This window comes from Otolemur garnettii, unplaced genomic scaffold (assembly GCF_000181295.1).
Source record: "Otolemur garnettii isolate 467f Iridium unplaced genomic scaffold, OtoGar3 scaffold00144, whole genome shotgun sequence".
Taxonomy (NCBI): Eukaryota; Metazoa; Chordata; class Mammalia; order Primates; family Galagidae; genus Otolemur; species Otolemur garnettii.
The window spans coordinates 4,251,823-4,269,266 of NW_003852539.1; the positions used below are offsets into that span (position 1 = coordinate 4,251,823).

The 17,444-nt window shown below is 40.3% G+C and overlaps 1 protein-coding gene across 1 annotated transcript in view; it reads left to right on the plus strand.

Annotated features, from left to right (window-relative positions):
• RRAGC (Ras related GTP binding C) overlaps positions 1–7,164 on the plus strand; it is a 23,017-nt gene extending 15,853 nt beyond the window's left edge. Inside the window, exons 6-7 of the mRNA XM_003798999.3 lie at positions 873–1,021; positions 5,961–7,164. Coding sequence (XP_003799047.1) covers positions 873–1,021; positions 5,961–6,112 — 301 coding nt within the window. The 3' untranslated portion in view covers positions 6,113–7,164. The remainder of the gene's footprint in view (positions 1–872; positions 1,022–5,960) is intronic.
• The last annotated feature ends 10,280 nt before the right edge of the window (positions 7,165–17,444 follow it).

The window sequence follows — 17,444 nt, forward strand, 5'->3', positions numbered from 1 at the left end:
AAAAAAAAGATTGATTTACTACCAAAGACAACTGCTGTTTTCTTTTTAGCCTATTTCCTTCACCCTTTTTTGATGGCAAATACTTTATTTGAAAAGGCATTTTGGCAATTCTGAATTCCTAGCAATCAATCTTTAGACCAGAGGTTCTCCACCTGTGGGTCGTGACTCACAGCAGCTGTATTAAAGTGTTGTGGCATTAGGAAGGTTGAAAACCACTGCTCTAGACTTTTATAAGTAAGCACATCAGAAAAGCTCTCAGAGCACATAGCTCTTTGAAAGTTATTGATTTCAACATTGGTCCTACTGTTGTCTAGCTGGGATTGTTCTTCTATAATAAGAATTTTCCTGCTTTTGTGAGGAAGCAAAAATTGTTTTCTGAGAAAATGTGATTTACCTGACATATAACCTATGCTTTGAAGGAGCTCACTTAGGTGGTAGCAGGTCCCAGAAGGCCCTGTGACCTGAGGGAAGTAAAGAGAGGAGGAATTTCAGATGGGCTTACAAAATATAGTCTGAGGGATAAGTATTCCCATCTGGCAGGATGTTGGAAGTGTTGTCCTTTCCCTGGGTAAGATATACATGTTTTCACTTTTTTCTCCAAATGTCTGCATAACTATTTTAAAGGATATATATGAAGTTTTTGTTGTTATTGTTTTTAATAACAATTCCCTTTTTAATAGAAATCCCTGAGATTCTGCATTCAGGAGCCTTATATTGAAACAACACTCTGTTCAAATATATTTAAGCCAGTATTATTCTTTCTCAAAAGATATTTGGGAAATGGGGTAGAAAGACTTGTCATTGTGCAAATTAAATGTGACAAAATGCCTAGTTGGGAAACCTGTGATGAATAGTACTTTCTTTTAAAATAGGTTAAAGGAAGATGGAAGTGGAAGTGCTTATGACAAAGAATCTATGGCAATTATCAAGCTGAATAATACAACTGTCCTTTATTTAAAGGAGGTGACTAAATTTTTGGCACTAGTCTGCATTCTTAGGGAAGAAAGCTTTGAACGAAAAGGTAATGGCATTTTGAAAAGCTGTTTTTGTGTTTAGTTTTTTGCCATAATTTCTCAGGTTCTTGAAAATGAGAAAATAATATTACAGTGTTTGACAAATGGTTATCTTTAAGAAGCATCTAGCTCAAACTACTTTTGTCCCTTCTCCTACATAATATAGTCCTATTTTGTGTCTTCTTTTGATCTTTAATTTTAAATCATGTTTTTTTTTCTTTTGAGACAAGAGTCTCGTTTTGTTTCCCTTGGTAGAGTGGTGTGTCATCACAGCTCACAGCAACCTCCAACTCTTGGGCTTAAGCGATTCTTTTGCTTCAGCTTCCCTAGTAGCTGCGACTATAGGCGCCCGCCGTAATGCCCGGCTTTTTTTTGTTGTTGTTGCCATTGTTATTGCTATTTTTTAGCTGGCCGGGGTTGGATTCGAACCTGCCACCCTTAGTATGTGGGGCTGGTGCCCTACCCACTGAGCCACAGGCACCACCCTTAGATCATGTTTTTTATTCTAACCTCTCTTACTTCAGATCCTTTCATTACCTGTTTAGCTGCCTACAATTTGGCTTTCATCTGAACCAGTTTACTGAAACTTCCTTGAGAGATTACCAAACTACCTTCTTGCTGTGGTCAGTGGCCTCATTCTGCGGCCTCTTCAGCCTTCTGAAGCAGGTCATTCCCACTGTTCTTGAAGCTTTGTTCTTCTTTTACATCCCTAATGCCAATTTTTGGGGGGTTATTTTGTGTGTTTGTTTCTCTGACCACCTCTCTTGTTTCTTCTGGCTGTTTTTCTTTTTCTCTTTCCTGAGTGTTGGCCATAGCCAAGTCTTTTTGCTCATTTACTCACTAGGTCAACCTATCCAGTCCCTGGATTTAGTTAATCTTCTGTGTGTGTGGCTGAGTCTAGTGGCTCATGCCTGTAATCCTAGCACTTTGGGAGGCCAATGTGGGTGGATTGCTTGAGCTCAGGAGTTCTAAGACCAGCCTGAGCAAGAGTGAGACCCCCATCTCTTAAAGAAAATAGCTGGACATTGTGGCAGGCACCTGTAGCCTGGCTACTTGTGAGGCCAAGGCAGGAGGATCATTTGAGCCCAAGAGTTTGAGGTTGCTGTGAGCTATGATGCCATGGCACTCTACACAGGGTGACAAAGTGAGGCTCTCCCTCAAATTAAAAGAAAAATCTTCTGTATGTGATTGATTGAAAAGTTCACATTTCTACCTTTAACTTGGGCGCATGTTCCAGTCCTGTGTTTGGAACTTTCAGTGAGACATCTTCCCTAAATATCTGATTGTTCTTGGGCATCATGTCCATCATTGGTTGACAGTTGTTTCCCCTGTTTTGTAACTTTCCTCGCTTCCCTACTTCTGTCACTAATTATGCCATTTTTCTCCTGTCCAATCTTAAATATTTTATATTCAGGTAATTGTTGTAGTTGCCAAAGGTGCCCTGGCAGATCCATTCACAGAGGGGATTTCGTGTTCTCCTTTTTTTGTTCTTCTATGTCCTATAGATTGAACTTTCACCAAATCTTATTGTTTTCTTGGAACCGTTTCTTGGGTTTCCTTTCCATTTCCATTGTCATTGACTTCAGTCCATGTCCTCATCCCTCCAGGTCTGTGTTTCTATACTAACCTACTTGATAATAGCCATGCATTTGACATGTGTATGGAGGGCTTAGTATGCAGGGTGGCCATAAAGTTTGTGTACAACTATTTAAATTGCACACAAACTTTATGGCCACCTTGAATATCATCTTTTATTGCAAAGGAAGATTTGTTTTCAGAAAATTTATCATATTATTTAACTACTCGGGAATCTACAGTAGCTCTCTATTAATTACTGCACTAAGTCTCCCTAGTCTTCTCCCTGAGTTTTTAATGAATTATTTTAGATATACATTTTTTTGAATAAAACATGTCTATTCATAATTGAGCTTAAGAACTAACACATGACAAATATAGTTGAAGTCTTCTGTGTATTTCTCTCAGTTGAAATTTCTTCCTTTGCACTGTGTGTCTTATTTTTTCTGTGGGTGATTTATTCTTTTACTTCATACCTATCCCTAAACAATATAGAGTCCTGTGTATCTTTGTATTAATATCAGAATATTAGCAGTCTTTTGCAACCTACTTGTTTCTCTTAATTCAAGGTTGCTTTTGGGATTCATCCAGGTTGATGATTTGTGGCTCTAGTCATTCGATTTCATTGCCACATAGTATTCTACGGGCTGAATGTACCACAATTTATTTTCTTATTGCTGGACATTTAGATTATTTAAAAAATTACAAATAGTTCTGTAATAGATGCTCATGGATAAATTTGCCTTTGTGGATGTGGAGAATTTTTTAGGGTAAGCATTTAGGAGTGGAATTTACAGAGTACATGTATCTTTGATTTTAATAGACATTACCAAACTGTTCTCTGAATGTCTTTACCACTTTCTACCCTTGACAGTATCGTATGGACTATGTATCCTTGATAATGCTTGATATTGTCAGTCTGGTAAATGTGAAAGGGCATCTCATTCTGTTACCATTTTTATTTAATTACTGGTTAGGGCAAGTGTCGTTTTATGGCAAACATCATTTCATGGCTGTTCACTTTTCTTCTTTAGCAATTTACCTGTTTACATGTCTTTATCTTTTTTGTACTGATTCTTAGAAGTTCTTTATTTTCCTCCATTTTAATTTAAAATGTTTTTGAACTTGTGGTTATGGAAAATTTCTGATGTACACAAAAGTAGACCAGCACAGTGAATCACCATGTACTCACCCTTGCTTTAACTTTCATCCTCTTATATTTAGTTTTGTTTCCTGGATAACCTTTTCCCAAATTAGGTTTTTTTTTTACTTGTTTTTGGTAGAAATTGTCAAACATAGAAAAAAGTAGAGAAAATAATGTAATAAACCTCTTTTTCTGTATCATCTAGATTCAGCAATTACAAAAATTATATCCAGTCTTATTTCATATTTATATCATTTTTTTCTACTGGATTATTTTGAAGCCGATCCCTGACATTAAATCATTTTGCCTATGTAGATTTCAGTAAGATCTCTAAAATGTATTGTTTTTTGAACATAACAATATTAACATTAAGAAATACAAAAAATTAATAGTGATTTAATGATACCAAATTATCTGGTCAATATTCAAATTTCCTTGATTATCAGTTTTATAATTTTCACAGAAATCAGTTTCAAAGTAGTTGAATTAATCAAAACTTGTCTTTCATAGTCTTTTTGCCTAAAGCACCCCCTTAATTTGGCTCTAACCTATGCAGACTTGATTCTCAGTACTTCATAGCTCGAGTTCCCTGATACCCGTCTCTCCAGTCAGTCCATTTCTTTTCTGTCCTCCACCTGTGCTGTGTTCTCACTGCTACCTCTCTGCAATTCTCTTGTGATTTTGCTCCCCTTTTCTGCCTTAATGAAATCTGGCCTATATCCTCAAAGTTCTTTCTTATACCTGAAGCTTTCATTGACTCTTTGCCCTGCACTTGGCTCTCTCTTCTTTGGACTTCTTTCATATTTGTAGTCAATTTGACGCCAGATTGTTTTGATTTGTTTCTTGTGTCTTGGCTTTATGCCCCAGCTAGCATATCCTGGAAGACATGGACCAGATCTGCTGCTTCCTTTGACACATTGTATTCTCTGTCATGCTGTTCAACAAGTATTTAATGACTTTTATCAAATCATTCTGTGTTCAAACAGGCCACAGCATATTTACTTTTCTTGCATGTGAATTGAGTGATTTGAAACTTGGATACCAGAGATGTTAATTTGGTCAAGGTGATAGTTAAATTGTACATTTGTCATGGAGCAGGATGTTGTGATGGTGGATATATATGATGGCTTATGTTCTTATAACTGAAGAGGTTGCTATGTAGTTTAGAGGTCTAAGGGTTTCAAGAAGTATTTATCAGTCAGGACTAGGTTTGATTAATCCAGATTGTTATTTGGTAACCCCAAATAATAGTACCTTAAACAAGATGGAAGTTTATGACCCTCTCAAATTAAAGAAATCTACAAGTTTACAGTGTAGGACAGCTAAGGCACTTTTCCTGGTGCCCTTGAGCACATGGGTGCTTCTCTTCCCTCTATGCTATTCTTAGCACTGGCGCTATTCTCAAGATTACCTCCTGGTACATATTGGCTCCGGAAGCTCCAGCCATCTTATCTTTATTCTAGACATTAAGAAGGAACAGCAGGAAGAAAGACTATATCCTTTTCTTCTTAAGGAGAGTTCGCAGAAGTCTCACACCTTCCCCCTTCTTTCATTGGCCATAGTTGGTCATGTGGTCATATCTATCTGCAAGGAAGACTAAGAAGTATAATGTTTTCCCAATGTGCTCAACCAAAATTGGGGTACTGATTCAAACGAAGAAGGGGAAAAGTGGTTATTTGGTAGGCAACTAGCTGTCCTATCACAAAATAGAAGCATTTGTTCACCTAAAATCTTATGTGGAAGCCCAGTTCAGTGAACAGATGAAAGCTTGCCTGCCTGAAGGGGACAAGGGGTGTGCTGGCTGCCTGAAGCTCTGCCTGTTGGGGCTCTCTGCTCCTTACTAGACTCCAGGGTTTTTCTGAGCAGTTTGTTAAACTGCTGCTCTGCCATTTCCTTCAGCTCTTCATTGGCTATCCCAGAGACTGGTAAAAGGAAAGCCTGGTATTTCAAAAGGTATTTTACCTTGACTTCAGATTATATTGTAAATTTTTTTAGTAAATTCACCTAATTACTGAAATTGACTGCCCATCATGTCCTCTCTTAGGCCCTAAACGATTCACCAGTGTTAGCAGTTTGAGTATGATTTATCATGTTTCCAATGTAGAGAATTCCTCAGTGTGAGTGTATGTTTGTTAGTACACAATGATTTTTTTTTATCACCAAATATTTTCTAATAGATAATTTCACAATTGACATTGAAGAGGTGTGTTTTTTTTTCTCTCCTGCAGGTTTAATAGACTACAATTTCCACTGTTTCCGAAAAGCTATTCATGAGGTTTTTGAAGTGGGTGTGACTTCTCACAGGAGCTGTGGTCATCAGACCAGTGCCCCTGGCCTGAAAGCATTGACACACAATGGCACACCTCGAAATGCCATCTAGTTTGAATCCCAGCGTTGGGGCTCTGTGCCAGCTTACTCTTCACTCCAGGGTCAGATGCCGTGTGCTACAGGACATGGGAGCTGCTGCTTATGGGAATCTGGTGCCTGTTCCACTAGAGACAAGGGGTAGAGTTTCTCATTTGAATGAAAACCCCTTCAACCGGTGGTGTACAACTGAACCTACTATTTCTTTGTTGAAAAATGGCAAAAAAAAAAAAAAAATTCTAGAGACAACAGAACTCAAGTTTATCTTTTTCCTCTTTTGGGTCCTATGTTAAGTAGTTGGGATATTTTGGACCTGGAGATAACACCAATTACCCATCCTTACCAGGGAATGTTGCTGTCAATTCCAGCTGAAAATCATAGAAAAAACTGAATTTTTATATGCTTCACTTAGGCTTTTTTTTTTTTTTTTTTGAGTATTCTTTAAAGATCTTGCCTTGCTTAAGTTCTAACACTGCCTCTCAGATTTCAATTTTGGACCTTGCTCATCTAAGACTTTTTAAATGCGTTTGCTTGCTAACTCAGAAGACACCTAGTCGGACTGCAGCAAAAGACATTCCTGTATTTGTTATTGAAGAAATGAGAGACAGTTTTATCCCTGCATCAGGTGGAAAGCAAGGCTCAACAGTGGCTGCGTTAGTTCACTTGGAAGTGTTGAGGAAAAAACCTTGAAACAGAAGAAATTTTCACACCTGTTAATTTGAGTACCAGATGTCTGGGTTCTTCAGCATTAGATAAAATGGTGATATTCAAAGGGAATTTTAAAAAAAATTGTTTTTCCCACAGCCACCTTCTAGGGGAGAAACTCAATATGTCATTGAAATGTTTAGCTTACTTTACTCTGATCTTTTTTTTTAATGCCTAAATCCATGTATTCTGAAAAAAGAAGCATGATAAATGGGAGCCTCATCAGCAGGGTGCCACAGCAACCTCGCTGCATCCTTCTTCTCTACCATGACACCAGTTGACAAGTTTCCCAGCCCTATATAGTTATTAGAATCCTTTCTGCGTTTCTTTCTCTTTTTTTTGGAGACAGAATTTCACTACATTGCCCTCAGTAGAGTGCCATGTGTCCCAGCTCACAGCAACTTCAAACTCTTGGGGCTTAAGTGATTCTCTTGCCTCAGCCTCCCAAGTAGCTGGGACTACAGGCACCTGCCACAAATGTCCAGCTATTTTTTGGTTGTAGTTATTGTTTAGCAGGCCCGGGCCAGGCTCAAATCCACCACCTTCAGTGTATGTGGCTGGCACCCTATTCACTGAGCTACGGGTGCTGAGCTGTCTCCCCATTTTTTTAAAGGTCTTTAAAAAAGACCTTCACCCCTCCTCCCCATTTGCCTGTTCCAGCCTCCAGTATGACACAAGGAATGACCCTACCCCCCAGTATACAAAATACTACTATGCTCGCTCCTTCTCGGGTGTGGCTTTCTCTGCACCCTCCTTCGTCAGAGGAACCTTCAGTCCATCTTTTCCAGGGTTGGCTTTTAGGCTCATCTGGTCCTGCAGCTGCTGTTCCTGATGTCTGGTGGCTTCCAAGAGCGCCTGGATCTGCAACTCCTGGCAGGCCATCTCTGCTTACATTGCGCCCTGAGCTTTGTCTTGCTGCAGCTGCTCCATGGCCAACTCTGACGTCAGCTGCTAAGAACTTTTGGAGGAAGATCACTGGTCTCGCTTGTGCTGCAGAATCTTTGCCTCTTCGTTCTTCAGCTCCACTTACAGGAAGACCCTGGATGTGAGGGCACATGATGGCCTGCTTCCAGATTTCTGAGCCCATAAATGGGAGTGGGGCTTGGGGGTTAGGCAATTGTCTGTGTTCTCGGTTCTGGATGTGCTCTTGGCTGAAGATTGAGCAGTCCCTCCAAAGCAAGGCAAGCGTGGAACAAAGTGGAGGAAGCAAAAGATAGGTTTACAGAGGGAACAAGAGCAAGGTAATAGGTTTACAGAGCAAGATAATGTTAGCCATAGACAATGACCAGGCCTCTTTGTCATGAGGAAGGAAAAGGCCACTTTTCTTTAATCTTGATATCAGTCTTTTTTTTTTAATGTGGTTTTTCCTTTATTTGATGCTTTGAGGGAGCCATTTTTATTTTTATTTTATTTTTGTGAGACAGAGCCTCAGGCTGTCTCCCTGGGTCATGGCATCACAGCTTATAGCAACCTCCAACTCCTGGGCTCAAGCGAGTCTCCTGCCTCAGCCTCCCAAGTAGCTGGGACCACAGGTGCCTGCCACAACGCCTGGCTATTTTTGGGTTGCAGCTGTCATTGTTGTTTGGCGGGCCCAGGCTGGATTTGAACCTGCCACCTTAGGGTGTATGTGGCTGGCGCCTTAGCCACTTGAGCCACAGGCACTGAGCCTTGATATCAGTCTTTACATACTTTCTTTTCTAAGCTATTGGGATTCTTTAATGCTGTTTGTTGATCATGTATGACCCTAAGGCAGTGGTGGATTGTCTACTGGGTGTTGGAAAGAGCGCCGGTGCCACAACATACGTGTAGTTTTACATCCTTTGTCTCCAGTATTCTGACTCCAAAGTGTCAGCTGTGGTACTTTGTTTGGCTAGGATATTAATTCATAATTACTGCTTTTTGTGGATGGTTTGATGCCCTTTCCATTGGTTTAACTTACACATTATTTTTATTCCACATGCCCAATAGTCATATATTCCAAAGCCACTGGACCACTTGAGTACATAAGTGCCACTGTTAAATGCAATATGTATATTCAGGTCTGTAAACCTAACAGTGTGACTTGGAGTGCTTCCTGCAGGTGATTCTGACTGTTGAGTATTTACATGGACCATGGTGATATCCAAAAGAAAAATGCTTTTATATTTATAGATTATTTCATTGAACCATATATAAAATGGGTATCAATAAATGTATTTACTCCAGAATCAGTATTTTTACTTGTGTAAGTTGTGAGAGGGTGGGGTGATGGAACACTGGGCTGTCCCACCATATCGTTTTCTTCGGCTTTCTCATGCGATTAACATTCCTTATGTGCCAGGGCTTAAGTTCTGTCCTGATGTGGGGAATTTCATGGCTTTGTGTCTAGGACTCTTCCCCTGGGCCATTTTTGCATTAGGGTAGGAGGTCTGGGTCCAGGTGAAAATGATTTTGGCTGGTATTTCATATCAACAAATCTCACTCATAGTCAGGGGAATATCCAGGGCCTGGCTTTGTTGTATCCAAGCTAATAACAGTGAAGTAGCACATACTTAAAAAATTATCAATTCCAAGTTTTTCGGTTTTTCCAATTCCTGAGATACACGTTATTGACCATTAAAGATCTGTTAAATCATTTATCTGTATAAATGCCTAGGTAGGATAAATACAGTTTATCAGTGGGAGGATGATATAGGTATGTAGAGGTTGAAAGTTTTTATCCTTTTTTCTTTTTTAGACAAGGTTTGTTTCCCAGACCAAGAGCGGTGGCATGATCTTAGCTCATTAAAACCTCAGACTCCTTGGTTAAAGTGATCCTCCCACCCCAGGCTCCCTAGTCCGGCTACTTTTTAATTTTTTGTAGCCATGGGGACCTTACTGTGTTATCCAGGCTGGTCTTGAACTCCTGGTCTCAAGTGATCCTCCTGCCTTGGCCTCCCAAAGCACTGGGGTTGCAGGTTTGAGTCCCTGTACCCTGCTGATAGATTTTGTAGTTAAACTACTTTGGAAATTCAGTTTTAAAACTCTGAAATGGAAATCACAGGAACAGTTTGAAAAAACTCTTAAAATCTTACCACCATTTTCACATTATGGAAACTGAGGTCCAGAGGGGTAGCAAAGCCTTGTTGAAGCTTGTAGTTGGCAACTGTATATTTAATAACAAACTCCTAACCAGATACTGATGAGAGTGGAAGGGATTCATTGATGATGCCACAGGTGTGAACTGGCACAGTTTCAGGTGTACTGAGCATGGTTAACCTCATTGTAGATGTACTTAGACCAGTGTTTTTCAACCTTTTTTTATCTCAGCACACTTGAACCTATAGTTAAACTTTCATCGCACACTTAAATTATATTGATCAAAACAGTAAAAAATAAAAAGACTATACTTACTATGCTTTGAACTTCTTTGGAAAATAATTTAATTAATCTTTAAAAATTTTCGAGGCACACCTAAGATCCTCTCCTGGCACACCAGTTGAAAATCACTGACTTAAGAGGCTGCCTACCTTTACCTTCAGCAGATTCAAGCTCCCTTTGGTTCAATGGAGATAATGTTTCGTGATGTATATGCTATATAGGTGCCCAATAAATGTTATTTTTTCCTACTCACTGAAAATTATAAATTCAAGGAGGGATGAAGGAGAAAAACTCAGAAGTGGTAAAATAAAGTATGGAAAGGAGGCAACTCAGGAAAAAGAAAATGGAAGAATGCTATAAAACCATTAAGGGGTTTCTAGCACTCTGGGAGGCTGAGGTGGCAAGACCCTATCTTGACTAAAAATAGAAAATAGCTGGCTGTTGTGGCAAGTGCCTGTAGTCCCAGCTGCTTGGGAGGCTGAGGCAAGAGGATCACTTGAAACCAAGAGTTTGAGGTTGCTGTGAGCTATGATGCAATGGCACTCTACTGAGAGTGACATAATGAAATGGCCTCAAAGAACTAAAGGGGGGTGGGGAGTTGCCTGAAATGTTTTGCATCAGAATGGATGTAGCAGGTATTTCAAAGTATTTTAGCTATTTCACATATCACTACCTCTTTTTACTACACAAACATACGTACACAATATTCCTTTATAGAATGCTGGAGGTATTTGTGTTTGTGTTACTTTACCTTCTACATTTTGAGTTTATTTGTAAAGAGAGAAATGTAAAAGATAAAATTTACAAGCTTTGTTGGGGAAAGCACTGGGTGTGATCTGTGGAGTTTCGTAAGGCTATTTGTCCTGTTTTGTTTTGCAAGTGCTAAAAGCTCTTCCAATTATTCAAAAGATTATTAGTGGATATTGTTACTGTTTCCCATCTCAGCTAGTAGAGTAACTTTACTCTCCTTTACCCACTTCCCCACAGTCGGGCATAGCTGAGTATTTCTGTGAATGGTAGCTTCCCTGCACTGTTTCACCAGAGTTTGGAGACAGTAGACACAAGTAACAATCCAAGAAGGATGTGAAGAGATAGCTAATACTAATTATTTTAGGTAGTTTGTATGTATTACCTCATGTAATCTTCACAGCACCTTGTGAGGTGGGTACTAAATCCCTGTGTTACAGATGGGGAAACCGAGATACAGAGAAGCTCGATTGTAAGTGGTAGAGTTACCATTGGAATCCATGCAGTTTGATTGCAGAGCCTGCATCCTTCAACCACCACTTACTTGACCTTTCTTATTAGGGAAGGAGGGTTCTCACATGTTTGCAGAAAAAGGGTTCTGTAGTTAAATTTTGGAAACATGCATTCTATAGTCTCTTTTTTGGAGATTTACTGTGTATAGTCAATAAAGGCCCTGAAAATGACCTGCAATAAAGAAGCCTGTTTGCCTGGTTTATCACTCATGTTTCTGAGTTTATTTGACTTTAAGATATATGTATTCAGGCTCTGCGCCCATAGCACAGTGGTTACGGCGCCAGCCATATACACCTGGGCTGGTGGGTTCGAACCCAGCCAGAGCTAGCTGAACAACAATGACAGCTGCAACAAGAAAATAGCTGGGCATTGTGGCTGGCGCCTGTGGTCCCAGCTATTTGGGAGGCTGAGTGTAGAATATTGCTTGAGCCCAGGAGTTTGAGGTCGCTGTGAGCTGTTATCCTACAGTATTCTACTGGGGGTGAGACCTCTGTCTCACAAACAAATGGATATGTATATTCAAGCAGTGTATAATAAATACTTTATTGAAACATTTTAGGTGAGATTGAAAGTATGATTTTTATATTATTTTCATGTAACCATCACCAAACTGGTTTCTTGGTTGGCTAGTTCAGCATCTCTTTTTAGGTAGTAATGAGGAGGCATATTTGGATACTCTAGCATTTCTTCAGTATCCCATTATTGAGGAAACGTCTTTATTCATTTAAACTGCCTCTTACCCAACCTTTGTTGTGAAGGCGGTGTGTAGTAGTAGTTTGTCTAGCTTTTTGTCTTTAGTGATAGTGTCTAAGTCCTTAGTGTTTGGCCTCTAGGTGGCGGTATTGTATCATTTAAACACAGCTCCCTGCTTTCTGGCTCCATATTTGGTCTGTTTTGAAAGTTTCTCTTGCCTATACCCTCAAGTACGCTCCTCATGACATAGAGATCCAAATAATTCCTGAAATCATTTCCCCTGGGATAATATTCAGGACTGACTTGAGATGTTTTATTGGGAGAAGAGCAGTTTGTGATTTTCGCTTTTTAGCAATGGGTTGGATAGAACGAAGGTCATATCATTTGCTTTATGGATTATGAGTTACTAAGGGGCCTTAAGAAGGCAGCTCTATCCACATTCCTATTGCAGGCAGAACTTCTTGCTCCCTGAGCCATCTGTTGTAGATGTGTGTGCTCTTAAAGACTCCCATGGAAGGAAATGCCACATATTTGAATTAAAATATCTGCTTTCATCACTTTTCTTTGCCTCGAATGACGTTTATTGAAATTACTTCACACTTGGGCTTGAGAGAGAAAATATTGCAAAGGAAAAGGCTGCAGCACATTATTCCTCCACGGGCACTTGTTTTTCTTTCTTCTAGAGCCATAGCATTTCTGCACAATTCCCAGCTGTAACTTTGTTTGGCAAAGACAAATTTTAATGTAAAAAGAACTAGATACATCAATGCACTTTCAGATCTGTTTAAAATATAATTGAGAAAATTGCAAAGGACAGTTATAATGAGGAACCGAGTGGCAGGAAATTAGTCCCTCTCTCCACTGCAAACTACCAATGTATTGCCCACAAAGTGCTGAAACTTCCATTTTAAGATTTTTGCACTTTCAAAAGTATCTTTTGTGCTAAAGTGATCAGATATCAGAAGGCACATGGGAGACAATTAATTTGGTTTATTATAGTATAACCTGTGGAACAGATAGGTGCTTGGACTATACAAATGGAATATTAATTGGTAAATGTTCTTTTTGCTTAAAGAGGTGCTGGTGCATGCATTTTAGTGAACTGTGACCATTACCTTCCTTTTTTCAATGTTATGTCTCCATTCAAGTGACATGCAAACTTTGTGTTCCAGGTAACAACTTTGCTGAAAAGGGAATGTTAATTTATTTGAACAGACTAGCTCTATCTTGTCCCTGAAAAGCAGAGCTTTGTTCCAGAAAGGGCACTGGTGGAAGTAAGCCTATAGGACTATGAACCATTTTCTCTAATACCTGCCTGGACTTTGGAAATGGGGCTGTTTGCCATTTCCATGCTTGGAGGATGCTTTTCCGCCGTACTCTTCCTGACTGAGATGTCCTAAACCGAAGCACTTTGGTCTGTTTACTCACTATGTGATGTCTGTATCAGTCTGTTGGTGGAAATAGGGTAATTGAGAGAGGCAGTGTGTTTATCAAATAGGGGCTCATTTAGGAGTCAGGGGCCACAGGATCTCAGTGGAAATGTTCTCTGGACTATTAGAGTGATGAGGCTAGATGGAGTCTGAGTTAGCACACTGAGTGGGAGTAGGGGGAGCTCAGAATTGGGCCTTGGGAAGGCCATGGTTGATGAATGGAAGGATAGCTGGGACAGAAGTTAGAATGATCCTTGTAGTGAGAAGTTATCTAGGTAGAGAGGAAGGAATGCTCATCACTGAAATGTGGCAAGAAACCTGAAGGACGAGGACAAATAAGAAGCCCGATTTTGCTTAGAAATATTGGTGACCTTGCAAGACCTTCAGAATGAGATCTGAGCCACTTCACACCTCTGTAGGTCTTTGCCTCTCTTCATGTATCATTAAATTCTTAAGTTATTTATTCTTGATTTCTTTCTGATTTAATATAATAATTAGAAAAGTGCTTATTTAATGAGTATTTTCATTCTACCTTAGATCTGGCCCTTGCCACATCTTATCTACATTCTTACAAGAGCCTCAGTGCTTGTCTCTTAGATTCTTTCCTTTTGAAAAAAATTTTGGGCCAGGCTTGGTGCCTGTAGCTCAGCGGCTAGGGTGCCAGCCACATACATGGGAGCTGATGGGTTCGAATCCAGCCTGGGCCTGCCAAACAACAATGACAGCTACAACCAAAAAATAGCTGGGTATTGTGGCGGGCGCCTGTAGTCCTAGCTACTTGGGAGGCTGAGGCAAGAGGATCACTTAAGTCTAAGAGTTTGAGGTTGCTGTGAACTACAATGCCATGGCACTCTACTCAGGGCGACAGCTTGAGACTGTCTCAGAATAAATAAATAAATAATTTGGGGCCAACCCATACTAACAGTGGTACTATTTTTGTTAAAATTATTATTATTTTTACTAACCACTAATGAGGATTTGTTAAAATTATTATTAGCAGTAGCATTAGTGTTATAATATCTGTGTGCTTACTACTTGCCAGCCATTGTGCTAAGAGCTTTTCTTGAGTCTTCTCATTTACTCCATCCAACGTCATGAGATTGTAGCTTTTGTGTTCCCTTCTAACTGATGAGGAAACTGAGGCACATAGACACTATGGAACTTACAAGAATAAATATATTGCTAATTTTATTGGCGGACCTTAGGCCAGAAGTCTCATTTGTCTGATGCCAGAGCAAAGGTCTACTTTCTTGGTAGTAGTCAAGCTCCTTAGAGGCTGAGTCTATAAAAGGAAGGGAGGAGGGTAAATGGGTACATGGGGATTCTGAGCAGCTTGTCCCTGCGCTTTTGAGAGTAGGTGTATGCAGCCATTAAAGCAGAGGCAGGATACCTGTTTACTAAATAAGCATCCTCTTCTGGGCACAGGGTTTTGCAGCCTCCCTTGCAATTAGAGTTGGCTATGTGAGTTCTACCAATGGGATGTGCTCTTGGAAGTGATGCATTCCACTTCCAAGCTTAGCCCATAAAATTCTCTCGTACGTGATCCTCCATGCTCTTTCCCTTTCCATCAGATCACTGGGGATGAGCTCAGCACCATTATTGAAAATGCAGAGCCTTGGCATGGAAGGAACCTGGATTCCTGGATCACACAGTGGAAAGCTCATCTGCTGACCAGAAACACTTGCATCAGACTGATAAGCAGTAGATAGATGTCTCTGATGTCAAACCTTTGCAGCTGTGGGCTTTATTTGCTGTAGCAGCTAGGGTTATCCTAACTCATACATTTACATGCTATGTGAGTCATGATTCTTGGCTAGGAGTTCAGGCAGGGAGTGAGTGAGGAAGAAAATAGTTTTTTGCAAAGAAATGAACCAAAAGATTCACTTTTTGTGACCAGTTGCAAAATGTTAAAAAAAAAAAAAGTTTCTCAGGCCAAGGAGATTATAATGATGACAGAATTTAAATTCTGGCATTTGCTGAATGCTCTTCAGGGGAAACTTGTAATGCAAGGAGCTCAGTGAATGATCCTAGGAGTCAATGGAGGGGCTTCAGGAGTTCTAAGAGCCCCTGAGTGTGTGCGCAAAACTCTACGTGCCAACTGGACAAGTGAGTTTGGCTTTTCACTACATTCTCCAAAAAGGTGAAGAACCAGTAGTGAATCTGAGCATAAGCCACTTAGGAGGCTTATTTAGAACAAAAATGCAAAATTGGACTTGGCTGCATGTTCTGGATTTCACATTTTTTTCTAGGGTTTCCAATTCTGCCCCTTATATATGTAAAAACTATAAAAGGAGAGCTTTTCTTGAAACTGATACACTGGCATATGGTACAAGTGTCAATGAGCAAGTAAAATAGTCTGGGCAAGGGAAATCATGAATAGAAAACATAATTGTCTTGTGGTCAAGTAGAACATTAAGCCAATCGCCACAGGAAGAAAAATAAACCTAGATCATTAGTTTACCCTTTCTGGCCTGCCAGCTTCCTCTTCTCTGTGTGTCTGAGGCGTCTGTGTCCTTCACACGCCCTGGTGGGTTCCTTCTCTAACTAGCCTTCCCTGACTATGCACTTCCCTTCTTGATTTTACTTCTCAGTGTAGGGGAAGAAAAGTTCCCTCAACTCTCCTAGGGTTCCTGGCTAGGTCTAAAATAAAACCAGCAAAGACTGATGAACAGGAGAAAAGCATTGCAGATTGATTTAATTAACATTTTACGTAACACAGCTTTCAGAAACGAAGAACCAAAGACCCAGGGAAACTGTCCATTTTTAGGCTTAGAGTCAATGAAGAATGAACAGCCACATAAAAAATGCAATTGGACAAAAAGTGTATGATCTAATGGTAATAGACTGAGGGTGGGGCTGCGGGACCTAGCAAGCCCTGTCTGTCCAGATTCTTTTTGGCCTATCTGTGTAGCATTCCTTCCTCCAGGGTATAGGGAAGGACCCTTTTGGATTGAGGATCTTATGACCTCCCATCAGACAAGCTACGTCAGAGAATTTCTTTATGGCTCTTATACAGGGTGGGGAAAAGTTAGAGTAATATTTCTAGGTTTTATGGTTTGCTTTGAGGGAAGGGAGTTCTGGTTTCTATGAACTACCTTGGGGGAGAAAAATTCTAGGCTTTCTGGCCTGCCTTAGGTGAGAAAGGGGAGCAGGAAAGAGAAGGGCAGGAGAAGGTCAGAAAGATCTTGCTTCTGAACACACTTTTCAGTTCCAAGTATTCAGCATACCAAGGCACCATACTTTGGGATATCATGTTCTGAACCCTAAGATTTGTAAGACTTCTGGCTCACAGATTGTCCCATCTCATTTTCTTACTGTTATTCCATGTGTTTAATGAAATCCTGAAAGGCCCATCACTAGGCTGAAAGGCAAGGTCTGGACATCAGCCAGCCCTCTGTTGTACAGGTGTCCACCATGGGTGCCTTGCACAGGGCTGGCTTCATACTGCACACTCGGTGCAGGTTTCACTGTGCTGGGGAATAACAGGAAACATGTAAACAGCTTCTGACCCATTAAAGACTGCTTAGATGCAGTGATTTCTGGGCTTGCTGTGAATGTCAGCACAGTTCAACCAGCATTTACTGATTGCCTGCTCTGGGCGACGGTCCAAGCCAGATGCTTATTCAACCTCATTCAACAAATATTTATTAAGTGCCTACTAGGTGTGAGGCTCTGTTCTAGGTTCTAGACCATTCTCAGTGAACAAGATAGCAAAGTGCTTGCTTGTTACAGTGCCAACAGAATTTCATCCCGACAAAAGTCAGGATGCAGATGGGGAAAAGAGAGGCTCCGTGAAGTGAAGTGTCCTGTCCTCGATGATAAAGCTGGTAATGAATGTTACTCTTCTGACTCCAAGTCCTGGGGGCTTATCAACACACCAAGAAGGTAGGAAGGAGAGATACTTCAGGCAGTTTAATAACA